Consider the following 26,469-nt stretch of genomic DNA (forward strand, 5'->3'; position numbering starts at 1 on the left):
CCATGCCTATTACCCAGCAATCAGCCTATCAAAGCAAGTCACCCAGGAGGCATAACACCATTATCTCTGCAGCCATTTTACCTATCTTGGATTGTGGCCTTTCCCAAGCCTTCTATATTCCCTATAAAGCAGTACTACACATGATGGGAGAGGCCGCCTCTCCCCACCCCCCCACAATCTGTCACACACTGGTTTATAATCTAAAATGGTTTATAGTTTTAAGATTTGCTGCACCCAGGGGTTAAAAGGTCTGGCACCCACAAACTGATGACACTAATGCAGGAGTGCCAGTTGCATGGCCCTGGCACTGAAATTTGTAGGGAATGGCATATTTGGTGACATCATATATTTATTTTGCTCCACCAAGTAACATGCTTTCACATCATAAGTATGTGTATGTCCCAGTTCTGTGGGGCTTCCTAGTGTTCTCTTAGGAGTCTTGCACATTCATGAGCGTCGTTTGGAACGCGTCCGTTGCACGTGGAACTCCGCAGGGCAGCCTTTTAGCAACGCGACGGCGCGTCTGCAACATCCCAGGCCGCTGCTTGAGGTCGTGCTTTTCGTATTGCCTGCGGCCTGGCTCCCGCCGTTTTGCGCCCCTTTCCTCGTGACCCTCCTCGGGCTCCCAGTGCTCCTTCCTCGTTGGCGTCTGCACGACTTACTCGGCTCCCCTCGGGGTTTGCCCACAGCTGTTGCCTCTGCAAACAGCGGGCTCTCGGGCAAAGCCTCTTGCGGTCGAGCAAAGGAATTCCTTAGCAACTTGTGCTTCTCTCGGGATCCCTACGCCGAGGATCGTCAATCAAAGCGGACGACGATCACGCGGGGCAGCTCTGTTGCGGCGCTGGAAGGGGCGGGAGTGGGACTTCTTTTCAGAGTGGCGGATGGAGATGGAATGGAGAACGCCCACGCCTAAGGCGCGTTTAGTTTTGTTGGTGTTGCCGCGCGCCTCTAGGCCAGAGCGAGTTTCCTACCGAGGTTGGCGGGATGCCGCGGGACACTAGGGCGAGGTAAACGCGGGGACTCTGGTGTTCAAAGGCGCTGAGCAACCTCCCGCGCCTCTATATTTTCCTCCCCATTTGCTGTGAAGTGAAATAATTATTGTAGCTTGGTTGGCTTTGCAAGGGGACGAAAGCTGCTGGACTTCTGCCCAGTTTAGCTCGCTAGGACTTACTTTCGAGTAGACCCGAATAGGTTTGCCCTGTAAACTGCCCAGTAGAAAACTTCATCTCACATCTCTGTGGTTATTGAAGCACTTTTTGCCTCTCTCTAACTGGGTTTCTGAACAGGCCTCTGGAGTCTGTTGCTCCTTCCCACCCAACTTAAATCCCTGCTCAGAATTAAGCCTTATTGAATTCAGTGGGTCTTACTCTCAGGTAAGTAGGGATCGCACCATTAGCACAGGTGTGTGTCTGAATGAAGGTTAGATGCTCTCCATTCTCTCTCTGTATATATACTGTTACATCTTGGCTGCCTCTGTTTTTTAGTGGACCTAATCCTAGGGGACAAAAGGGGGAAGGCGCTAACCATGTGCAGAGTGCTTTTTATTTTTAGTATTTAGGGTTTTAAAAACACCTCTTTGTGGAGTTTGAGGATACGTTCCCCTGCAGAGGGCCTCGAAACAAGAGAAACTTGATTGTGCACATAGTGTCATTTCTTGAAGGAGAGAAAGGGTGTGTTTCTGAATTTGAGTGTATTGATGATGTGTTGTGCTTTAACCCTCATCTTTGATGGCCACACTAATGAGTGCCAAGCTGAAATCATATGATTTGCTGAGACAAGCCCAGTACTCTGGGTTCTCTAGTTTATCTGTGAGGTAGTGGCTGGATGGCCAACACATGCATTCAGGTTCCTTGAAAGTGCACCTTTTTGTTAAGGTATGAATCTCCATATTGTAGTGCAACAGGCACCAGCTGATATTCACACTTACGCATGATTACCGTAGATGACAACCAACCTATATTGGGGGAGGTAGCCAATGTAGTGCCCTGCAAAGGTGTTGTACTGCAACTCCCACCAGCTTCCAGCAGCATAGTCAGTGATTGGGGGGGGGGGTAGGTGTTGTAATCCAAAACTTCAGGATCTGCCTACCTTGGTCTGAAGGGCACCATGTTGCCTACTCTTGGTTTATATGTGGACATGGTGGTGGTTCACACATACATACAGTGGTACCTCAGGTTAAGAACTTAATTCGTTCCAGAGGTCCGTTCTTAACCTGAAACTATTCTTAACCTGAAGCACCACTTTAGCTAATGGGGCCTCCCGCTGCTGCCGTGCCACCGCACAATTTCTGTTCTCATCCTGAAGCAAAGTTCTTAACCCGAGGTACTATTTCTGACTTAGCGGAGTCTGTAACCTGAAGCGTCTGTAACCCGAGGTACCACTGTACTAACAACCAAGAAATGGCTTGACCGGAAATATTTTTCCACTTTGGAAACCTCAATTCCCGTCAAGCTTTTTGTTGTTGTTGCAGATGTACAGATTCTTCTCAGTTGGGGATGTGCTTTTTCAGCTTTGAACACATGTAGCATTTGCCTGCCGTCGCCCCTGCCAACAGGTGGTATGCAAGGTTGCAAGGCAGATGCTGCTTTACAGGCTAGTGGCTGTACGTCTGATAAAGAGCTTTTTGATATTGCATTCACCACTTGTAGCGTCAACAGGAGACAAAGCTACAGATGGGGGTAGCACCTAAATCAGTCTTCAAAATGGCAAAGCTGAGCAGATGTCTGTGCTCTCCCCGCCCCATACATTTAATGTGGTACTAATTCTCCCATCTAACTAGGCAGTGTTATTTGCCTAGTTTGCATATTGGGAGCGTGATGGTTTCGGTTTTAAATTAGGCAATGTGTTTATTGTGTGTTGAATGCACATGGTGGGAAAGCTAAGTACGATACAGCCATGGGAATCATGTACATGACACCCTTTTGGGTGTAGTGGGGAATGTGAAAGGAAGCTTGCTTTTATATGCACATTTCCATCATTGGTTTGGGGTGCTCAGCCATTGGTTATTCCATGTTACTTCTTTTGCCTGTGGCTGCCTGGGTATTCGTTTTCCCACCCACCCCTTTCCCCTTCAATTCAACTTTTACAGATCTTGTGGGAGAAGTGATAAGTCTTCATCAGATTGGCACATTGCTCAGTCAACATTAGAGAGGGTGGAGTAGCATAGTGATTAATTGTAAGCTATGAGGCACGAAGTCCTAGTGTCAAATCTCAGCTCATTCTGAAAGCAGCCTTAAGCAAACTCCCTCTCTTAGCTTTAGTGTTCCGTGTGCAATATTTTGTTTACTGTTGGTTACATTTCTGCTCCTTCCTTCCTTCCTGGAACTCAAGGTGGTGGTGGTCAGAGGGTTCTCAGGTGATCTCTCAAGATCAGGCCTAGACCAGCTTAGCTTCAGAAGGGTTGCCCTTGGATCTGTGGGACTAACTCTGGTGTATCTTACTGCAACATTTCCATTCTAGCCCACATAAATGTTTGCTAGATGGCCAGAACGCCCACCTATAAATATTGGCCATTTCTGGAGAAGAAAATAATTATCTACCAAATTACAAATGTTTTGCTTTTTGGCTGCCAGGAGGCAATTGTTGCTTGCCACAGGTGACCAGATGAGTGGCTATTTATAATTCTACTTTACAAGTTTAAGGATAACTAATCGGTGGCTGAATCACATGCTAATTGGTTTCTCATCTCATCACTCAGTTGGTTATAATCTCTTGAGCCCCAGCTGAATGTGTGAGCACAGAAATAACAATGTGCTTGAGGTAGTCTTGTTAGATTTGGCAATTTCAGGTGTGCAACTCATCACTTGATGTTGTGGCTATCAAGTGATGATTATGCATATGTGAATTTGCCCTTTCATAATGTATATGAAGTATTTGAAGTGCTTAATAAAAGTACTGTATACCGTATTTTTCGCCCCATAGGACGCACTTTTTCCCCTCCAAAAATGATGGGGAAATGTGTGTGCGTCCTATGGGGTGAATGCAGGCTTTCGCTGAAGCCTGGAGAGCGAGAGGCATCCGTGCGCACCGAACCCTCTCGCTCTCCAGGCTTCAGGAAGCTATCCGCAAGCCTTGCAAGCCCGGCGGGAGTTCCCGCGGGCTCGCAAAGCTTGCGGGCAGCAGCCTGCAGCCCCTGTGAGTGTCCGCAAGCCTTGCGCGTCCGGCGGGAGGTCCCGCCGGGCGCGTGAGGCTTGGGGCGGCAGCCTGTCGCCCGAAGCACGGGGAGCCCTCCGGAGTGCTCCCCGTGCTTCGGGCGAGTGTCCGCAAGCCTTGCGCGCCCGGCGGGAGGTCCCGCGGAGCGCGTGAGGCTTGGGGCGGCAGCCTGTCGCCTGAAGCACGGGGAGCCCTCCGGAGGGCTCCCCATGCTTTGGGCGAGTGTCTGCAAGCCTTGCGCGCCCGCGGGAGGTCCCGCCGAGCGAATGAGGCTTGGGGCGGCAGCCTGTCGCCAGAAGCATGCGGAGCCCTCCGGAGGGCTCCCCGTGCTTTGGGCGAGTGTCTGCAAGCCTTGCGCGCCCGCGGGAGTTCCTGCGGAGCGCGTGAGGCTTGGGGCGGCACCCTGTCGCCCGAAGCACGGGGAGCCCTTCGGAGGGCTCCCCCTGCTTCGTCTGCAAGCCTTGCGCGCACGGCGGGAGGTCCCGCCGAGCGCGTGAGGTCCCGCCGAGCGCGTGAGTCTTGGGGCGGCAGCCTGCCGCCCGAAGCATGCGGAGCCCTCCAGAGGGCTCCCTGTGCTTTGGGCGAGTGTCCGCAAGCCTTGTGCGCCCGGCGGGAGGTCCCGCCGAGCGTGTGAGGCTTGGGGCGGCAGCCTGTCGCCCGAAGCACAGGGAGCCCTCCGGAGGGCTCCCCGTGCTTCGGACGAGTGTTCGCAAGCCTTGCGCGCCTGGCGGGAGGTCCCGCCGGGCGCGCAAGACTTGGTCGGCAGCCTGCAGCCCGAAGCATGCGGAGCCCTCCGGAGGGTGCCCCGTGCTTCGGGCAGGTGTGCACAAGGCTTGGGGCGGCAGCTGCGGCTGGGGGGGGGAATAATTTTTTTTTATTCATTTCCCCCCCAAAAAACGAGGTGCGTCCTATGGGCCGGTGCGCCCTATAGGACGAAAAATACGGTAAATTACAATCGTACTTTGGTTCTCGAACGTAATTCATTCTAGAAGTCCATTTGACTTCTGAAAACATTCAGAAACCAAGGTGCAGCTTCCGATTGGCTGCAGAAGCTTCCTGCACTCAATTAGAAGCTGTATCTGACGTTCTGCTTCCATAAAATGTTCGCAAACCGGAACACTCAATTCTGGGAAGTAAAACAGAACAGAAGGAATTGGAAGTCCAAAGAACTAATAATTTTAATTCTATCACAGGATGGCAAGTAGACTGCCAGATGTTGAGGAGCAAGATGAGGATGAGTGTGAGCCAGTTGAGTCAAAAGGGTCAGATAACACTGTGCGTTCGGACAGCACCTTTGGAACTGAGAGCCCAGAGGCCGGTGAGGGTGGTCACCCTACCCCTGAAGATGAAAGCACAACATGCTCTCAATCCATGAGAAGTGAAGGGCTTGATTCTGAGCACCGGATTAACTGCACATTCTCAGTCTCGTTGGCTGTTCCAGTTGTAGCTCCAAGTAGGTAAATTGCATTTATCAGTCCTTTTCATTCCTTTCAGAAGATGTTGTCCCAAAATATTAAGGAGAACGTTGCCCCTCACCCCAAAAAAATGATTCATCCCCCCCAATAGTTATGTAAAACCCTTATTCTGCATTGCCCAATGGTTACATCGCTGGTTGTCTCACAGTTGGTAGTGATGCAGAGTACCTACTATTTTTGTGTTCTTGTCAGTGCCCACGTGTTGGCATATTGTGTGACTTGGCTGATTGTCCCAGGTCTTGTATATTTGTGAGCCTGAAACTGGCATAATTTTTAGTTCATGTGTTAATAGTTTAAGGTGTGGATCCCTCCATTATGGAGCATCATGCTCTGTTAACACCTTCCTGGGCCTGATTTGGCCCTTTGTAGCTGCCACTCTATTGTTCCTTTAGCATCTTCCAATAGTGTGGGCTTCCTTGCACATTCTCACAGTCATAGTACCACAAGACTGTTGTTTTCCAGCAACATGCTTCACATGTTTTCCCTCTGGAAAGGAAAAATTAGGTTAGGCTTGTGGCTGGTGTAGATAAATACTCTAGATTGGAATGGTTTTTGCTAACTCTTGAAGTTTGAAGAACTGGGAAAGATTATCGTGTATCATGCCTACAGAATTTAGGAACTAATGCTCCTGCTCAGCTTGGAAACTACCTTTGAGAAAGGATTTTGGGAAGAGTTACTGGTTTTGTCAGGGAGCTAAACTGAATGTACAACTTCCACTAGAAATGAAGGCCAGATCCTAGCAGGGACCCCAACAGCTCTGCAGAAGACGTGTGTGTTCATATGTGTGTGAGAAAAATAAGATTCTTGGAAAGATTTGTTTACATAAAATGTGGAAAATGGTATTTTGTAACCGTTGGATTCTCTTCCCACTTCCAATTTCTGTTGGGATATTTTTCTAGCAAATAAGCCTGTGATGGGCTCTAGACAAGATATTTCAAGAACAGCATCTAAAATGAGAGACACGTATATTCCAAAAATGCATCGTTTTTATCATATTGAATATTTTCTTCTGCCCGATGATGTTGAACCCCGAAAATTAGATTTGGTGCTATTTGGTCCAGTGGCTAAACTGTTTCTGGAATCGGAATCTAAGGTAAGAAGAACAAGCGACATTTACTAATATTACTGAAATCTGAGGAAAGGGGTTACTGCATAGCAATTTAATCCTATATGGTTGGTCTCCTTGGATTCCAGACTGGTTTCAAAGGATTTTTGAAATACTTACTCTGTGTTCTTCTGAGGTTTCTATAAAACAACTTATAACAAACATTTATGTACAAAATACTGCCCTGATTGTCAGTAGGTATTCCAAAAGTTATTTTCTTTGTCTCCAGCTTCAATACATATGACAATAACCTGGACTATATCTTATCAGGTGAACCTAGCATCTGTTCTCATGTGTCTCTTCTGAATCTGTTTCCCACTAACTTCAGGGGGTTCAGTAGATCCAGGTCACTTATTGTTGACTAGATTTCAGCTAGTTTCAGAAACTTGGCTTAGTGGTAAAGCACATGATCTGCATGCAGAAAGTTCCAGGTAGTTTCCCTGGTATCTTTACTTGAGACCCTGGAAAGCCACCTGTGACCCTCCACATGTGGTTGACTCAAATTCCCAGCAGCCCTAGCTAGCATAGCAGCCAGTGGTAAGGGCTGAATTCCAGCAACATCTAGAGACCACAGGTTTCCACTCCCTGGGCTAGATAGGCTACATAGACAAATATTTGCTCCTGGCATCAGACAGCGTCCTATGTTACTGTTGATATGCAGCGAGAGGAGATTATGATTTGTTTCTTGAAAAGTTCAGCTGTGTTTGTTTGTTACACATCTTTCCTACTCCTCCTTCAGGAAGCTTAGGGCGTCTTATGTAAGAATCACTCAGCCCCTGAACAGGCAGAAACCTGACACAGCCTTCACAGGCCACTTCCTGGCCTGTTCTCTAGTTTTAAGTCCTGCTTTTCAGCTGGAACATGTGCAAGTAATCTATGGATCCTGAAGAAGTTAGATACCAACATAGCAATTCAAGCAGCTTTAGAAATAATAGCCATTAATTTCAAATAATGCTTTCCCACACTGATACAAATGTTGCTAGACTATCACTCCCATTATCCCTGGGCACTGATGATGCCAACTGAGGCTGACAGGAGTCAGGCAACACCTGACACAGTGTTCCTATCCATTTCCTGGATTGTCCAAGGCAGTCTGGTTGGATAGGTTTCCTTGACCAATGAGAACAAACTAAAAGTGGCTGCAGGTCAGTGTAGAGGCCTGACGGACTGCAGTATTGAAAGCTTGACGTTTTCCCGCCATGGTGTTTCCGCAGTTGATATCCCTCCTTTGGCTGCTATGAGTGCTGCTGTGGAAGAGAGATGTGCACTTTGTGTGGTACCTGCCCCTCCCCCATTGCTAAAAGCAGCTTCAGGGGGCACCCTCCTCTTCAGTGCGTTCTCATACTACAGTTTTCTCCCCTCAAAGCTGTTTTAAAGCTTTGATAAAAGACCTCAAGAGATACTATCACAGATCTCTGAAACTCATTTTCCTGTGGGGTTCTCACACCTCCTATCCAATTTTAACTCCTGGCATTCTTGATGTTTAAAATCAGAACAAAAGTAAAGCTTTCCTTTTTAAGAGGGAAGTGTTATTTCTCTCATAATTGGGTTTGTAAATCACTGCTATTGACTCTGCCTTTTCGGTGGTTTGCAAACCTGATTGTGAGAGAAACACCACTTCCCTAATCCATTCAGGTGGTGGTTCCTGTGCAGTTTAAGAAAACAATCAAAATTAGTAGCAGCTGCTTCTTTTAATTCTGCATGCATGTGTCACAATAGTTCCTGTGCCGGGGATACAGCAATGATTGTGCTGTGCTGTCCTTCCTCTCCTTTCCTTCCCTCCCCTCCCTTCCCCAAATTATACTGTAATAAAGAGAGCTTGGAGAGAGCCTGAGTAGGGGAGGGAGAGAATGGAGAAAAGGGGGAACAGGGATTGTGAAGGGGGGGTAGCAGTCTGGATGGTGGGAAACAGTTGGCACAAGAAATTGGGATAATAATAATAATAATAATAATAATAATAATAATAATAATAATAATACCCCACCCATCCTACTGGGTTTCCCCAGCCACTCTGGGCAGCTCCAGCCACTCTGGGAGGCTTTGGGAGAATCTGTACAGGCCATATAGGTGAATGCTTTGGAGGGCTGTTGTTGGGAAGGGAAAGCTCTTGTAGTGTAGTTTGTATGAGATGCATAACTGAAACATGCTGCTGTACCTCTTTACATTTTTACATTTCCCCTGTCTCTTCCTTTCCTTTGCTCTTGCTTCTTTCTTCCTATTCACTATATCAGCCAGGGACTCCAAAAGACAGTGAGCGGCCCAAGTCGAAAAAGGCATCCGCGCTGCATATTTCAGTGAGTGCGTATAAGATTGTAAGACAGCTCTAGAAATGCGTTTATGCCTGCTAAATCTGAGGCGGAGAATGCAGGCGCTTGCTCTCCTGTTGGCCTGTACTCAAGGATGGTGGCAGAACACTCTCTTATGTGGTGGCGCCATTTAATCACAACTGTTCCATTGATGCTGAACTAGAAAGATGTGGCCAGCGCCATGTTCCATTCCAAGGAATTGCTGATTATATTTGGATATTGGCAGTGAGACTAGAGAGCGCCGTAGTTTCTCTTAACGAACATTGCTTTCTTAATGATAGCGTTTTGTTATGACATCACACAATACCTATTGCCAAAGGCAATAATCAAATCATAATGATATCACTGTGTACTATATAGGACTCTTCCCTGGAGCAAAGTGGGGAGCAAAGGTGACTTGCCGCTTTCCCCTTCCTCTTGCGCTCCTGAGAGGCTGCTCCAGAGGGTTGGAGTATCGTCTGGAATAGCATGGGAATTAGCATAGAAAGCTGCAGAGGGAACTGTTGAAAAATGCTTCCCTTTCCTACTTCCCTCCAACAAGATGTTGTCTCTTTGTTCATTTGCTACAGCTGATCTCCAAATATAGCAAGAAAATGGTAAAATTGTGGAATAAGATAGCAAATGCTATTGGACTTTGGACTCTACCGTATTTTGCTCCTACCCCTTAGAATATATTTTTTTTCTCCTGCATATCCAAACCAGTACTTTTTCCTCATTATGATCCCATGAACTTCAGCTTTAGTTTTGCAAAAATAAAATTCACAGGTTCTGAGCACAGCAGGAAAAGTGGGATTTCTCACAGGTATAAGGCAGCTTCGGATGGCTATGAATCATAGTTTTGGGTGAAGGCAAGTCACCAGAACACAACCTTCATAGTAAGATATGACTCAGTATTTTGAGAGAATTCAATTTTTTTAGCCCTGCTCAATCTTAATGTTGATTTTAATAGTTAAGAATATTGCAGTTTTATGTCTTTCCAGTTGGTGGCAAGGGGAGGAATAACTAATGCTTTTAAAAATTCATCATTTCTTCTCTTTAATGTTTCGGTGTTTCATACAATATATTTTCAAGCTCCAGTAAAGTTGTCAGGCTTTTGTGGCTTGTAAGCATGTTTGGAAAAACTATTGTGGGCGCCACCACAAAATGATTGCTGTTAGAGCCCTACAAGTCGCAAAAGGCTATTGCCCAGTCACAAAGGTGAAATGGCTTTCCCATAAAACAAGGTAGAGGTTGAGTCCAAGGCCCAAACTACTGTTTGACCCTGAAAAGGACAATGGAATGCTCCTCACATAAAGATCATACCCACCCCACACTCCAGCAGTCACATTCCTGCAGAACTACAAGCCACACCACGTTGCAACCATATACAAGATAAAATCCTCCATTACTCTGCATTGTCCTCCTCCTCCCTGCACCTGGAAAATCAGGGATCTTTCACTCACTCACTCACATGCTCCTGATGGTGATATCCCATTGAATCAAATAGGGCCCTTTTTTTTGGAAAGGAAATTTTCAAAAATTGAGGACTGATTCGGGTTAGGACATGGGGAGTAAAAGACCTTTAACTTTCTGGCCTCCCACTATGGTCTCAATCCACACTGGCTCCCTTCCCAAACCTGCAATTTACAATATAGAAAAGGACCCGTTTGGTTCAGTAAGACCTCTTTTTGCAATGCAAGGTGGGCCTAGTCAAATTCAGGCTGCAATGGAGGCAAAGCTCTAGGATACTGATGCTGACAAGAGGTAAAAATGCCTCTTGGCTTCTGTTACTCCCCTGCTACAGGTTTTCTTCCGCCACACTCCACTGACCCACAACAACTCCCTGCTTAAGATGCTGAAGTCCCTTTTTGTCCCAGCCCCCCCCCTTTTTAAAAAAAGGCAAATCGGGCTGCCCTCATGCAGGAAAGCAAAGGCCAGGCCTTTGGCAACTCTGACCACTCTCCCTTCCTTTGTGTGCTTCTGTGTCACATGGAGCCCAGAGACATAATGTGGGAAAATGGGGGATAGAGTGGAGCAATTGGAGGGTAAAATAAACTAAAAAAGCACCAAAAACCAGGATGTCCAGGAGGGCTTTGGTGGGTACTAAAGAAGGGACAGCAGTTCTCGGCAACCCCTGTAAGTTGCCCAGTTTATACATCTTAAGTTTCTTTTGAAATGCAGAAAGAATAATTGTGGCCCCTAATTTATTTATTTTTAAGCAATCTGTGTGTGTTTGTTTTTTAAATAAAAAAAAATAGGTTGTGAGACCATGGCTTGAACACGACCAGATATGGGTGTCATGGAATCATAGTGTTGAAATTAATGTTACCACCGACTTCCTAATGAAGCTAAGAGATCATAGAATAAAGCTGAGATTATGGGACACCAAGGATAAGGTTTGTTCAAAAGCCAAGTATAGTAAAGCAAAGGCTGCTGCACCACCATCGGATCAAGGATCTCTTGAAGGTAAGCAGAGTATTTAAGTAACAAAATATTTTATAAACACTATGTGCAGATAAAGGAATTAGCAGTTTGGTTTTCCAACTCAGTGCAGTGATGGATTTGTGACATTGCTAAAATGGGTTTTCCTCCCATTTTGCATGGTTTTTTTTTAAAATAACTGAAGAATGTCCTTGGAGGGCACAGGCTGCTGTGGTTAACCCTGAGATGGTCTCAGTTTAGTCACTGCCTAGATGCAAGACTATATTGACGCCCCATCCAAATCAGTTGAAATATTCCTTTCAGATTTTGTCCAATTTTCTTCTAAAACCTTATGAGAAAAGAGATTCCTCCACAGGTGCTGATGGTCTCTTGCAAGTTGCAGAATTCGGAACTGCCAGATTCCATGTGTAAAATCAGTTTTAAAACGGATTCCTCCTCCATTCTGCTCCTGAATACCCAATATACTTGCCTCCCATGCAAATATCTGTTCGTGAACTCTTGAGCCTTTGCTAGTATAGATATATTTTACTTTGCAGAAACCCCCCCAGAAAGCTTCTGTTCTTATTTAGGGTTTTGTTGGGAACATAGCCTGGTAGGCTTCAGGGATGATTGCTTTGTAAGGTGAATCAGAAAAACTGGATACTGGGCCTTTTGCACATATAACATTAATCCATATTCAGAAATAAAACATGGTACAGTTGCTTTTGCTCTACTGTTTGGAAGAAACAACCAGAAGGCTTGGCTTAGTATTATGAGTGAACCAGGGCTTGTGCCCCCCCCCCAAACACACACAAACAGCATCTCTGAGTAGTAAGATAGGAACAAACCAGCAAACTTCTCATTCATAGTAAGCCATAGTTTTATTTTTGACTATGGCCTAATAAATGAATGAGAACATGACAAGGTAACCACATATTAACAAACTCATGAGTCCTGAATGTAATTTCTTCTTACCTTTCCTCCCCTCAATGTACAGTAAAGAATATGATTTCACTTCAAAGAAACTTCTTGGAACAATGTCAACCCAAAGCCAGTTACACAAAAATTAAACCACCAGAAGTGTCCCCCATATCAGAGAAGTCAGCAATTGGCATTATAACAGGTACAGTAGTATGAACATGGTGCTACATTATGTGACTGTTCAACAGAAACTATGAGCCATCTCACTGTTTCAGCCTTCATTGTCCTTTGAACTTGTATAACATGTTACAGTGGTACCTCTGGTTATAAACTTAATTTGTTTTGGGGGTCCGTTCTCAAGCTGAAACCGTTCTTATCTTGAGGGGTGCTTTTGCTAATGGGGCCTCCTGCTGCGCGTGCACCTCTGGCACGCAATTTCCGTTCGCATCCTGGGGCAAAGTTTGCAACCAGGAGCAGCTACTTCCAGGTTAGCGGAGCTTGTAACCAGAAGCGTTCGTAACCAGAGGTACCACTGTATTTAACAACAGTGGGTTGGATCCAGACTTGCTCCTATTGTTGGAAAAGTAGAGATGTCTTTTGCTGATTTGCCTACTCCCCCAGTGCCATCTCCATGTTATTTGGGGGCAAGGAGCTTCCCCAACCCTCTGGAGCAGATCTGTAGCCCCTTCAGGAATCAGCCAAAATTTTCTCCTCCTTTCCTCCATCAGAGGCATTTCTCCACTGGATCAACAGCTTTCTGCAGAGAGAAGGATGCCTCTCATTTGTGGGAGACAAACTCTGACCAGATCCAAGATATTATTTTATAGTCTCTTTTATGGTGCAGTTCTGATAGCAGCTCATAACTATTGAAAGTTCAGTAACAATAAAAATAAACATGAAAATTGTGGAGAAAGTAAAAACAGATTAAAGCTAAAACAGATTTAAAAATATGGGAAAATAAGATCTTTCTGGCTACAAAATGGCATCATTGTATTTATCTGGAGAGGATATTCCAAAGTTTGGCTGCTATCACCTTCTGCAATCGCCCACCACACCTTACTTCATGGGGGGCACTCTTGCTCTTCCATTTTAACTCCGTTTATACTCTGATCCACCCCAACTCATTACCAAGAGTTTTGTAACTAAAGCAAGTAAAGGTGGAGACAAATGACATTGTTGCAGAGAATTAATGTGATTATATTTCCATTAACAACCACCTTGTCTTTGGAGTTGTGTAAAATAATTCACTCATTTTTAAAGATTAATTCCAGTTTTAAGTGTTTCCATAATTTTCACGTGGTACATCCACTCAGTTCTGTCAAATGCCTCCTTTGCATCAATGAAGTATGTATCTGTAAATGGTCCATTTACAATTGCTCCTATTTATTTGTGGAAGTATTTACCGTACTTTTCTCTCTATAACACGCAGATTTTTTCTCCTAAAAAGTAAGGGGAAATGTCTGTGCGTGTTATTGAGCGAATGTGTGGTCCCTGGAGCCGATTGTCCCGAGCGCAGGGGCAAAAATCAGGCAAAAATCCAATCGTGTGAGAGAGGAAGCTGTTGCTTTCCTGCATTCTGCCTCAGGGTCTTATTGCCCACCCGCTTCTGTTTCGGTTGCTGTTTGCTCAAACGGAACAAAGAGCAGGCAAATCCCCTCCCCTCCAGGCAAGCAGAGGGGAAAGGAAAGGATCGCGTCCTTCCTTCTAATTCCATTCCGTGCTCCGGTGCTGCTGCATCCAGGGAAGCATTTTAGGGACTCGCAGGCAGCCGGAAAACATGCAGGTGGGAGAGAGAGAGAGGGCTGGCTTGGGTGGCTGGGTTGGGGGAAACTTTTGCCTTCCTTTCCTCCCTCCCGTTAAACCCCTCTCCTGCATTCTTAGCCAGCTGCTTCTCTGCACACCCCTCTCGTGCTCCTTGTCCCTTCTGTGTTTTTCCTTCCCTCCCCACTTAAAACGTGGTTACAAAGCACGGATCCACATGGATCCTCAGGATCTTTGCATTGGGTCACCCCAAATTCACCATCAGATCACATAGCATGTCCATGGATACAGCCTGCACCAAAAAAATCACGCACCCACTGTTGCCTGGGGCTGCAATGGTGCAAAAACATAGTTACAAAGCATGGATCCACATGGATCCTCAGGATCTTTGCATTGGGTCACCCCAAATTCACCATCAGATCACATAGCATGTCCATGGCTACAGCCTGCACCAAAAAAATCACGCACCCACTGTTGCCTGGGGCAGCAATGGTGCAAAAACGTGGTTACAAAGCACAGATCCACAGGGATTCTCAGGATTTTTGCTTTGGGTCACCCCAAATTCACCATCAGATCACATGTCTGTGGCCACAGCATGAGGCACAAAAATGATACATCCACTGTTTCTTCAGAATTCCCCCCCCCCCTGTTTTCCTCCTCTAAAAACGATGTGCGTGTTATGGTCAGGTGTGTGTTATAGAGCGAAAAATACGGTATATGCCATTCTCTTGCAACACATCATCAACATAAAAACATTTAAAACCAATACAGAACAATAATTTAAAAAATGGGGTGTTCAAGAAAATTGTAAACAACTGCAGAGGCCTGTAGTCATTAAAGTCTTCAAAAGTCTGAAAGTCACAAGTGAGGATGCCTGCTGAATCACTTCTGGAATAGTGTTCCACAGCCAGGGACTAAATGCCTGACTTCTGGCTGAGGCCAGTTGGGCCTTTGTAATACGGGGGGCAACTCGCGGTGATCTTCAAGATGATCCCAGTGATTGGGCTGGGACACAAGGGCTCAGTTGGTTGGAGATGACTCAAGAACTGTTCAGATAAATTTTGTGTACCTTGAGTTTTCTAAAGGTAACTCACGAAGAAAAGACATTATTTAACTCTCAGTTGAGAAATTTGAAAATATAAAAGGGGATAATTCTAGTTTCAAAGAGAAAATGCGCCCTGTCTCACAGCAGGCAACATCTTAGAAAATACATTCTCTCCTATTTAAGAGAGGACCATTGGTTCATCTAGTTCAGTATCATCATGCTGACTGGCAGCGGCTCTCCAGAATTTCAGACAAGAGTCTTTCCCAGGCCTACCTGAAAATACCAGGGACTTTCTTCATCAGTACACATGCTCTACCACTGAACTATGGGCCTTCCATAAGAATGCCTCTTTACAATGGTGCTTTCCAACTCCTGGTTTTAGATGTACTATTATTATTATATCATCATCATCATTATCATTAAAAATGTTTTCCATATTAATTAGTGGTTTTTGTTTGTTTGTTATCTTTGTGTTTTTATATTGTAAGTTGCCCTGTGATCCTCAGATGAAGGGTGGTGTAGAACTTTAATAAATAAAATAAAAACTTTTACTTTTAGTCAGTTAAGTGCTTTTTAAATTAATTAACCCATGACCAGTTAATCAAACAGTGCAGCCCTAATTAGTATTGTATATGTTACAGGTTCTCCTGGTTCGGCTGCAAGCAAGCCTCTGGATGAAGACTCTTTCATTGAACAAAAAACTTCCCGTAAATCTGTTGTGGGTGCCCCAGCTCACTCGCTGAGGTAAATCTCTCCAGGGCATAGGGCTATTGGAACAATTTCTGTTTCTACTGGGGCATGCACGTACTTCTTTAAAGAAAACTGAAGTCAGCTGTTTTTTTCCAGATGTCATGTCATGTCATTTATATATTGATTTGATTTATATACTCCCAAAAGAACCTGGGGCTGTAATTTATACTTAGACATTGACATCTATAGAACTTGTTTAAGATTGCAAAGTACTTATAGCTTTAAAATGCAAGACCAATAGCGACGTATTTTGCAACAAGCAATTTTGTCTCTTTTTTAATATATAAATTGAGTCAACAGCTTTTGTCACTACCAAACTCTTGTTTTCTTGTTTACCGTCTTAATTTGCAACATTTCCCCTTTGGCAAGCTGCCAAAGCACTAGACTTAGTTAAGTTTGTTGGTTTAAAAAAAGCAAGGGGGTTTATCTTGTAGCCTTTAGCTTCTACAAGTCTGGGCAGACAGAGGTAGTGCCTCATTTTCTGAGGCAGAGGATGGTGGCAAGGCTGTCTTCTCTAGCTGGGAGGGCCCAAAGTAAGGTACCGGTCGTTCTTCCCTCGAGGAAACCGCACAAAACTTGTCCTCATCCAAGTCCTCAGCCAAACTGCAAAATTTCCAGTGGTGGGTCACAGCACATACCCTATTTATGGATCTCTTCTTGTCTCCAGTACTTTAATCCAGGAGGTACAAAGGGGGGCCAGGACTGCTTGCTGCCACCAACTCTGTGCCATTTCTCCATAGTGCAAAACTTAGTGGCTGCTTTCATGTGCCTCTCCACAATTTTTGTAAGGCAGTGTGGGACTCAAACTGGTGAGGGCTCTTGGCAGCAGGGCCCAAGTGCTTTATATTCCCAGTGCCACTAAAGTAGCTTCTGGAGACTGAAGTAGTTTCTTGACACTACCTGGTAATGTCTCGAAATGATAATGCAGCTCATCATTGTGGCCAAGCCAGATGGCTTAAGGAACCAATGGATGCATGTTTGACTCTGTATCACTTGTTTGAGTCTGAGCAACATGTTGTGCTCAATAGCTATGCAGGCTTCTCTTCTTGCCTGTCCTTGCCTCATCTGTCCAATGTGTTTATGCTACCACCAGCCTGTCTGTGACCTGCATCCAGCCCTTGCTATTGGTTTATGTCAGGGACGTCCAACTCCTGAGAGGAAAAAAATACTGGCAGTGATCAGTGATCTACCCCTTTTTTTTGGGGGGGGGGTGTTTCAGGCCAAAGTTGCTGAGGTTTTTTTAGGGAGGGAAATGTCAAGACTACAGTAAAGGGAAAAGGGGTTTAGTCACTCACCAAAAGATCGCTATGGAAACAATCTGCCTCATAGCCAAAACTACGTCTCCCGTTCAAGCGATTATGTGGAAATGGAGGGCGGGGCGAGGGAGCAGGGGCAGATGCTCTTAGGCAAAACAAAGGAAAAGGAGCCTGCGATCGACCAGGACCTCCCGGGAATCGACCCGTCAATCCCGATCAACCTTGTTGGACATCCCTGGTTTATGTGATGTGGAACATGACCTTTGTCTTTCCTTGGCTATGTTGGCCCTTGGGATCTCAGTCTGCTTATACCAGGATGGGCAAGTGGCAGTCTGACTCCAAGCTTGGCCAAGGCCTAATATCTGGGAAAAAGCAAGAGGGAAGGAAGCCGGGAGAGGCTGGGTTGCACTCAGTCTAAGTACTCTGTTGGTAGCTAGATAGAGAGACAGAGGCAGCAGCCATAACATGCTCACTTTTTAATCATTGCATCTTGGGATAGATTACAGAGCTGGCTATCGTTTGTTACTTTCTTCCTTTGACATTTTCAGATGACCTTTAATTTCTTGGAAAAATAGGGGGAAATTGAACTTTTGAAAATGTTCTTCATTTCAGGCACATTCCTGTACTTCAGATTTATTGTAGTGCTATTCTCCTTGTCAGCCACCCAGCTGATAGGGTGCTGTAAAATACAGCTTGATGACGCCCACACTGTAGGAGTGTATGCAAGTAACATGACTGGTTTTATTTCAAGAGATGTTTTATGAGAGTTGAGAGAGATCCTTAGCAGAAAAATGTTTTTTCCCCACCCATACTATCTTGCCAGCCTATCGCAATGTATATTGACTGCATTGTGGAGAAGCTGCTAATAGACATTCAGGCAGGTTTTGCATGTGCATCTGGTGCCTTGTAAATCCTTTTCGTTAGCGGCTCTCCCCCTGAACCACAAAGTGGCTTTTATTAGGTGAAAGGAAGCTTGAATGCAGTTTGGCAGGGGAAGGGGCTTCTGAATCGGAAAGATGTGAGGAAGCTTAGGTGAGTGCATAGGACTATGGATTGCTGCTATCTGTTGCAACTTGGAAAGCGATTCCTAGTAAACAGCTGAATAATGTTCATAGGACAGAGGTGTTGATGTAAAATGCTACTTTAAGCCACTGGGTAATATAAATGTTTGTTGCATGGGATTAAGCTTATTTTGATTTTTGAGAAAATTGTACAGTGTGCTTAATCTCCTCCTGCTGCTATTTTAAGATTTCTTGAATTGCTGCGTCTCCTTTCTTCAACAGTACTTAGTTCCTGCTTTGTAGACTAAATACCCATTTCCTGGTCTCGTCGTTTGAAGTCCATGCCAATTCAATAATTTTCTCTTCTTATTTTCCCAGTAGGAAAACAGTCTCACAGGATGATAATAAGCATATTAAGAAAAGCCCACGAGTCCAATTTTTGTAGACATTTTTAAAATACAAGTTACATTATTTTTGACTGGTACTTAGAAAATGGAGTTACACCATTTTATTGCCAGATAACTTGGGTGTGGTAGATTTGGCATCTCCAAAAACCTTACAGACATAAGGTTTGCAGCCAAACAAAATGTTGTCTTTATCAGGGCAACACCACACATTATGCTATACTGGCCATCACAGGAATGTTCCCCTGTCATTGCAAGCAGATTTGCTGGCACAAATGTTTGGATAGAGTGCCAGAAACTAAAGTCCTATTTAAAGTTCATTTAATAGTTCTTTGACTATTAATGATGCTTTGCACTGCAGGACACCCTGATTCTATAATTGGAGGATGGTGGCAGATGGTTGGCATTGACATAAATCACAAGTGGCTTGGTACAAGTTGATCCAAGTTGCTGTATATGTCTAATTCCTCTCATCTAGCTAACATATTCCAAGAACCATTATTCTTGGCAGTTTGTAGGGTAAGGCATGCCAGACATGACATTTCAGTTTCACTAAGTGTGGGATATGGTCTTAGGTAACAGCATCCTCCACTTAACAAAACAAAAAACTGAATTAAACCTTCCGAAGAAAAGCTAATGGACAGTAGCTAATAAATCTGGTTCCTTGCTTGGTAAAATGTGATAATGCAAAACACTGCAGGTTTCCTTGTCTGTACTTCACATCATTAGCTCTGCATATGTGATGGGGCAATTCACAGTGGATAGAAGCATCATTTGCAAATTTTGTATTGCTAGATGTTTCCAGGATGGAAGGAAAGTAGAGCAGAAGTGGGACTTATTCATAATAATAATAATAATAGATTTATTGTTTATACCCTGCCCATCTGCTTGGGTTTCCCCCAGCCACTTCCCAGCCGCTTACCATTTATGTCTTGTTCTGGACACTGACATCGGAAAGCAAGTTGGTTGACATAAAATGCATGGGTACATTTTAAGTGAGGCTTATAAATACCTTCTTGTGTAGGTAGACATAGTTAGGAAGAAATAACACTAGGCAATTGGGCAGGGACACTTTTTTGAAATGGAGAGTGCTAAAAGCCTTTTTCTGTCTGGCCATTGATGTGTCACCAGTAACTAAGTGTGGGCAGTTGAAAATGTATAGCAAGGGGGCCATTGCCATTGGAGGCGCACTCTGGCCCAGTTTGCATGACACAGTAACTATGGTGCTGTCATAGTTAATAGTTGACTGTGAATGTCGGGATGGTTCCTGTTTCAGTTCTCCCCTACTACTAGTGGGAACAATAAAACTATCATGCCTGCCTCAGTGTTATGCCTGAAGTGGGGATTGTGGTTTGCTTCACATCATGTTTGTTTGAAATGAAACAAGCCTCATCCCCCTATTAACTATGGCTTACTGTGCCGTATCAACACAGCGGTCGTCCACAGTTTTCCTCTAGGAATTTGTGCACATGGGAAGCATCTGATCTGACTTGGTCTGCTGTTGCCCAAATAATTATCTTAAGGAGGGCATAGCACACAGCCTGCTGCTTCCACAGTAAAACTGCAAGACCAGTGGCTTGTGGGCAACACCCTAATAGGACAAGTAGCAACAAACCCCTGTGAACCATAAAGTCAGGTACCATAATGTCCGCCATGATGTCCCATAGGTGGGGTACCTTATTAAGTTAGTCATGGGGAAGAGTCAGCTAAAAAAAAAGAATATTGACATTGTACTGCAATTGATATAATTGGTGATAACAATTAAATAATTTTTTTGCAATGTGTGACATGCTAAAGATCACAAACATTTGGTCTTCCAAAAGTCATAGCTGCAGCCCTATCACATCCACAATTTTGTTACATATATTCAATAGATTTTTTTTGGGGGGGGGGTAAAATATGAGTTGCCAGTACTCTTAAATTGATAAAAGTGCTTTGAGTGCTAGCAGAAAAAATCTGCTACTCTTTTTTTTTAAAAAAAAGATACTTATTGAGTTTTTCCACCTTTATACATTAAAAAATCAAAAAGAAAAAACAAAAAAGTTAAAAACACATAAAGTTTACAATCCTTATTTTCAATAACATATTTCCCTGACTTCCCCACACCTCCCCTTCTTATATTCCAATTCAAATTGTTAATTCAACAAGTTCTTGCCCCCAATTTTTGACCTTTTTATATTTAATTCATTTAAAAAAAACAAACCAATTTTAACTTATAAACATCAGTATTTAAACATCAGTGCTCATTCTTAAAACTTTTTTCTAAAGTCGACCCAAATTCCCTTCCACGAATTCCCCAATTTTCATACTAATAACAAAACAAATTTTAAAAAAACAGATTATTATTCTGCACCCTTTGGATTCCCAAACTCCACCCCCCCTTTCCCGGTTTCAATCCCCAACAAATGTCCATCAGTCTTAGTCTACTATCAGCCTGGAGACCTCACGTCCGAGGCTCTTAATTCTCTCTCAATTCCTCTCTGCCGGTTTTTTTGGTAGTCCTTAATATTAAACACCAGATCTCGGAGAAGCTCTGTCCCGATAGGGTCCATATTTCTTCCAGCCAGACCTCCACACTTAAAAGTGGAGCCTGAATCTTGTTTCTTACTCCTTTTAAGTCCAAATGTCCCAAAAGCTCCAACTTTCACCTTAATCAAATTTGCGGAGCTCGGAGGGAATCCGCCATTAGCCGATGGCGCTAACCCGGAAGTCCCAGAAAAAATCTGCTACTCTGTACCGGTGATTACTGTCACAAAAAGGTCTTGCAAATATCACATCTGGCGAACAACATACATTCCTGGACAGAAATGCTATTTTTGTCTTAGCACACAGTCTTGGTGTGCGTGGGGTATGAACATTTCAACCACAGTATTTCAGGGTTTTTCCTCCCCTTTCAGCTCCTGCAAAAAAAATCTCAGTGGGATTGTAAACTCCCACAGATGGTATTGCAACCTCTGTAGTGTTCTGCCTGTAATGGGCAGGTGAGAATTTGTTTCTAAGAAGCCCAGCAATAAATCCTTAATTGTGACAGTTGTAACACGTACCATGTACCTATTAGCTTCTTGCTTTAATTGCAACACCTGGAGATTCTTACAGTGGTGCCTCGCAAGACGAAATTAATCCGTTCTGCAAGTCTCTTCGTCTTGCGGTTTTTTTCGTCTTGCGAAGCACGGCTATTAGCGGCTTAGCGGCTAAAGGTATAAACTCGTTCCCGCAACTGCAAGCCTCGACCCCTAGGGAGCATCTGGCCATTGCATAAGCCTCGTCCGGCCTCTTAAGCAGTCCCTCCTGACGCGCTTACATAACACAAGCCCCGACCGCCGCCATCCCAGCGACCCCGGAAGATAAGATCTACAGCAAGCACCCCGCACCTCCGATCCCGGGGTGCGCTCAGCCAAGCGTCCCCGGACACCTGTCCCGCCGCGCCTTTGTGCAGCGCTCTGCAGAGCGGAGCGATGAGCCCCGCCGATCGCAGGCAGGGCAAGCAGCGGCGAAAGCGGAGAGAGCGAGGCCCAGAGGGAGGAGTCTCCGGCAACACCATCAATGGCCCCGCCGCAGCTCCGTGTCCTGGAGCCCTCCAGCTGCCGACTGCCTTTATTTTGCTGCAGGAGCCTCCTCTGCACCGGGATCCTCGCACACTCCCTCCGTCTCTCCATGCCTTTTAGGTGAGTGGCGTGCTCGGGCTGACTTTGGACGACCCACAGCGGGGCTTCCCTCGGCCGCACGACCGGAGCTCGCCTTTGTGGTCACTTTGACAGGCGATGGCGCCACCCTCAGCCTCGGTTCGGGGGCACCGGCTGCTGGCAAATGGGTGCCCCCTTCTTCCCTTGACAGGGATCATCTCCCCCCGCTTCCTCGGAGATGGGCAGGCAAAACTTTTCATGTCCCCCCCCCCCGCCCAGTCTGCTGTCCTCGGGATCTAGCGGTCGCCGCGCGCGCTAAGAGCGCAGACGGGGAAATCCCACCCTGAGCCGGGTGTCGCCGCCAGGTCCCCTCCCAGTTCTAAGGCTGAAGCCTAGGAACTTTTCGAAGCAGCGCGGCGCAGCATCACCACCGGCTGTGTTTCCGGACGCTAATAATGTATTGATTGCTATTACTATTAGATTCACCGCTGCCGCATAGATAGATTGGCGGTGAAAGCGGTTTGCGCCCGGTGCGGATCAAGCCCTTCGTCTTGCGAAGCAAGCCCATAGGGAAAATCGTCTTACGAAGCGACGCAAAAACGGAAAACCCTTTCGTCTAGCGGGTTTTTCGTTTTGCGAGGCATTCGTCTTGCGGGGCACCACTGTATTTATTATTGGTCATCTCAGAAGTATTCCGGCCTGTTGCAGCAGCATTTGAAATTCCCATTGTTCTAGGCGCATTTTGCGACAGGGAATTTCATAAACCTGAGCAGTTTCTGAGCTCTGTGCCGAAGATTTCAGATTAAAATTGCCATTGGTACTCAGAAGTAAATTCCAACCAAGTTCTATAGGGTTTCGTCCTAAGTAAAACCCAACATGTTTTGTTTAGGTTTTAGTTGCCTTGTTTCATGTACTTTTAATGTATGATGTACTTTTAATTTGAAATACACTAGCCAGTTAGTTACAGTGATGCTTAAAGTCAAAACAAATTTTGGAGTGGGATCATTGAAGGACACTTAAGTCTTAGGTTTGCGAACTGGACACTCAAGATGGGTGTCTGTGGCATCAGTTGTATAGGCCTTTAATATGCGTTAATTGTGGTGCCAAAAAGATTTCTTTACATGAAGGAAATGGGGTGTAGGGAGAATCCAGGGCTTGTCTGTAAAGTGGAAGGAAAGGAGGTCCTTTTTCTGCCTCCCCACTTCCAGCCACTCTCTGAAGACTGCAGAAGGAAGCCTCTTAAGAGTATGAGGGAGGCAGGCGGGGAAGCATGGCTTTGTTTTTTGAAGGCTTCAGATGAGGACTGGGTCATGTGAAAAATGAACATCAGATTTTAGTTACAGTTCATTCATTTTCAGCTTTGTATTTTTGTTATAAAAAAGTGCACCTATTCCGTTGTTGCACCCATAACTTAGGTTTAAGGTGCCATTTAGCTCCTAGCTTTCATACCTCAGATTCTAACACTGTGCTGTAGGAAGGATTCATTTCTGCCACTAATGCAAATGAAACCACCATAGTTATTTCAGCTTTGAATTGTAATGTTTCCTATTTCCTACTTGTGTAATAGTTTATATCCAACAGTAAATGTAGGTTTTATTTTATATTTAGGGCGCTCTTGAGGCATAGAACTGATTTTACCATTGTTTTGACTAATGCCTAATTGTGGTACACATTTGAATTGTTCAAACACCTTCTATATGAGAACTGTGTGGGCCACAAGGGGGTACACTTGGCTTTCTCTTGCCAAGTGGAAATGCTAAAGTGTTCGCTGCAATATTTCACACGAAAATAATTTGTTTTTATATGGCATAATAGGGGAAAGTTCTACACTGGTCAACTCTTGGCCATTTCTAGCATATCAAATATGGTTTCTTAAGTTGCAGCCTGTTTCTGACGTTTCATTCTGATTTTGCAATACCTGTAACCCCAGCTCAGTCTTCTCTGCTCCCACTAGTAAAGGAAGTAACTGGAAGTCTCAGGGGCAAGGTTTCGAGGTACCATAAGATACATGCAAAAGCCATCATAATACTGCAGTCCCTCTTATCAAATGTGTTTGGATTAACCATTCCTATAGCACCCATACCAGGAGGATTCACATAAGTTCAACAAAGCCTTCTTCCTTCCTCTGCAAGCACGCACACAGCAGTGCAACAAGTAGGTAGCGCTGTGGTCTAAACCACTGAGCCTCTTGGGCTTGCCGTTCAGAAGGTTGGTGGTTCAAATCCCCGCAATGGGGTGAGCTCCCATTGTTCTGTCCCAGTTCCTGCCAACCTAGCAGTTCAAAAGCATGCCAGTGCAAATAGATGGGTAGGTGCCGCTGCTATGGGAAGGTAAACAGTGTTTCTGTGCGCTCTGGTTTCTGTCACAGTGTTTCGTTGCGCCAGAAGCGCTTTAGTCATACTGGCCACATGACCCAGAAAGCTGTCTGTGGACAAATGCTGACTCCCTCAGCCTGAAAGTGAGATGAACGCTACAACCCCATAGTTGCCTTTGACTGGACTTAACCGTCCAGGGGTGCCTTACCTTTTTACCTCTTAGTGTGGAAGGCACACCCAGGCCCCCTGCTTCCCATAATGGTCCTGTAGCACTGCCTGCATTTGCACGCATGTGTAGAAAGGGGGAAGAAAGGGGGAAAGTGTGTAGAAAGGGGGAAAGTTATTTATTCAGATTTGTACCCAACCTTTCCTACAAGGGAAGCTCAAGGTAGCACACATGGTTTTCCCCTCCCCATTTTATCCACCAACAACCCTGTGAAGTAGGCTAGCTCAGACTCTGTGACTGGCCCATGGTCACTCAGGGAGCTCCATGGCTGCATCAGGATTTGAATCCTGGTCTCCCAGGTGCTGGTCCATCACTCTAACCACTAAACCACACTGGTGCTTTGATGGACTTAATGGAAGTGCATGGGTGTGGCTCTACAATTGGCTTCAACAAGAAGAGATTAATTTTGATTAATTTCATCTCGTCGGCCTGCATATATTTTCTGATACTGGTGATTTAGGGTTGTATCCAACAGTTCCATTTCCACTTCTGCTTGGCAGAACTTCCCCTTCAAGAGGCCTCCCCTGCATGCCTCTCAAATCAGCTCTGGAGAATGGCAGAGGACACCCAGAACATATCTGAGAAGTATGCAGGGTGAGGAATAGTTCTTTTGCACAATCAGAAGTCCTTGAATAAATCAGATGATATTGTTAGATGCAGCCCATGATATAGGTTGTGAGTAGCTGAATGGTCCTGTGGTCTTGAATGCTAGTCTCTTTTTGTTGTTGTTGCCTGTAAATAAAGTAACATGATATCACTTGGGGTGTGAATGAGAATACTTCATTATGTGGTTATAAATTGTGCCTCATATAATTAAAGTGTTAACTCCTGGATCTGACTTGAAAGTAAGCTTTGTGATGAAAAAGAATTATTCATGATATGGTTATAAATTAGACAGATTATGGCTTTCAAATATGACATTTGAATCCTTTAAAAAAGCAAACAGCTTTTCTCCCAGGTGATTTAAGTCAGAATGTCTGAGCTGTAAATTTATGAGGGAGTTGTGCCTTTAGAAATAAAACATTCAAGTTGTGCTAGTCCTTTAATAAAATATAACCCCTTGTTCAGTGATTTCAGGGCATACTAAAAATGCAGATTTCTGGAATTGTACTGTGAAAGAGAGCACCTTGTTAATTTCTGCACTTGACTTGTGGCATGTTGTTATAATCCTGAATTATATGCATTCATCCACCGGAAGATAGCCACGTGTTGTGAAACTAGATTAGGGTGCAGAGGAATCCTGCATTTGTTCAGAGATTTGTTCTGAACCCCATCATGGTAGCATTATCTTCATGACTTAAACAATTTGTATGACTGCACACATTAAGTTGACATACAGTGCTGGGAGCCAATTCATCATCTTGCTTATTTTTAGGCATTGTCCCTTCCACTGTTGTGGACCTTTAAAGGTTTATTTTATTGTATACCCCACTTAGTCCCCCCCCCCCAAGTGATTTGCCAGAAAACCCCCCAGCCTCCAACTACAGTAAAATAAAGATTAAAAATCTATTTAAATAAAATGGTACAGAACAAAGAAGCATTAAGGCTAAAGGAGACAGCTCAAAAATACAGTGGTACCTCAGGTTACATACGCTTCAGGTTACATACACTTCAGGTTACAGACTCCGCTTACCCAGAAATAGTGCTTCAGGTTAAGAACTTTACTTCAGGATGAGAACAGAAATCGGGCTCCAGTGGCGCGGCAGCAGCAGGAGGCCCCATTAGCTAA

At 44.8% G+C, this 26,469-nt stretch overlaps 1 protein-coding gene across 2 annotated transcripts in view; it reads left to right on the top strand.

Moving 5' to 3' along the window:
- The first annotated feature begins 1,026 nt into the window (after positions 1-1,026).
- Positions 1,027-26,469, top strand: part of CFAP92 (cilia and flagella associated protein 92 (putative)) — a 57,404-nt gene continuing 31,961 nt past the window's right edge. The window contains exons 1-7 of one of the 2 annotated variants that reach the window (XM_053377734.1): positions 1,027-1,373; positions 5,346-5,605; positions 6,527-6,720; positions 8,964-9,026; positions 11,276-11,483; positions 12,436-12,561; positions 15,807-15,909. In XM_053377734.1, the coding sequence (XP_053233709.1) occupies positions 5,347-5,605; positions 6,527-6,720; positions 8,964-9,026; positions 11,276-11,483; positions 12,436-12,561; positions 15,807-15,909 (953 nt within the window). In that variant the 5' untranslated portion in view covers positions 1,027-1,373; position 5,346. Of the gene's footprint in view, positions 1,374-5,345; positions 5,610-6,526; positions 6,721-8,963; positions 9,027-11,275; positions 11,484-12,435; positions 12,562-15,806; positions 15,910-26,469 lie in introns of those variants that run through there. The other variant, XM_053377735.1, reaches the window with a different exon arrangement.

This window comes from Podarcis raffonei, chromosome 2 (assembly GCF_027172205.1).
Source record: "Podarcis raffonei isolate rPodRaf1 chromosome 2, rPodRaf1.pri, whole genome shotgun sequence".
NCBI classification, from domain to species: domain Eukaryota; kingdom Metazoa; phylum Chordata; class Lepidosauria; order Squamata; family Lacertidae; genus Podarcis; species Podarcis raffonei.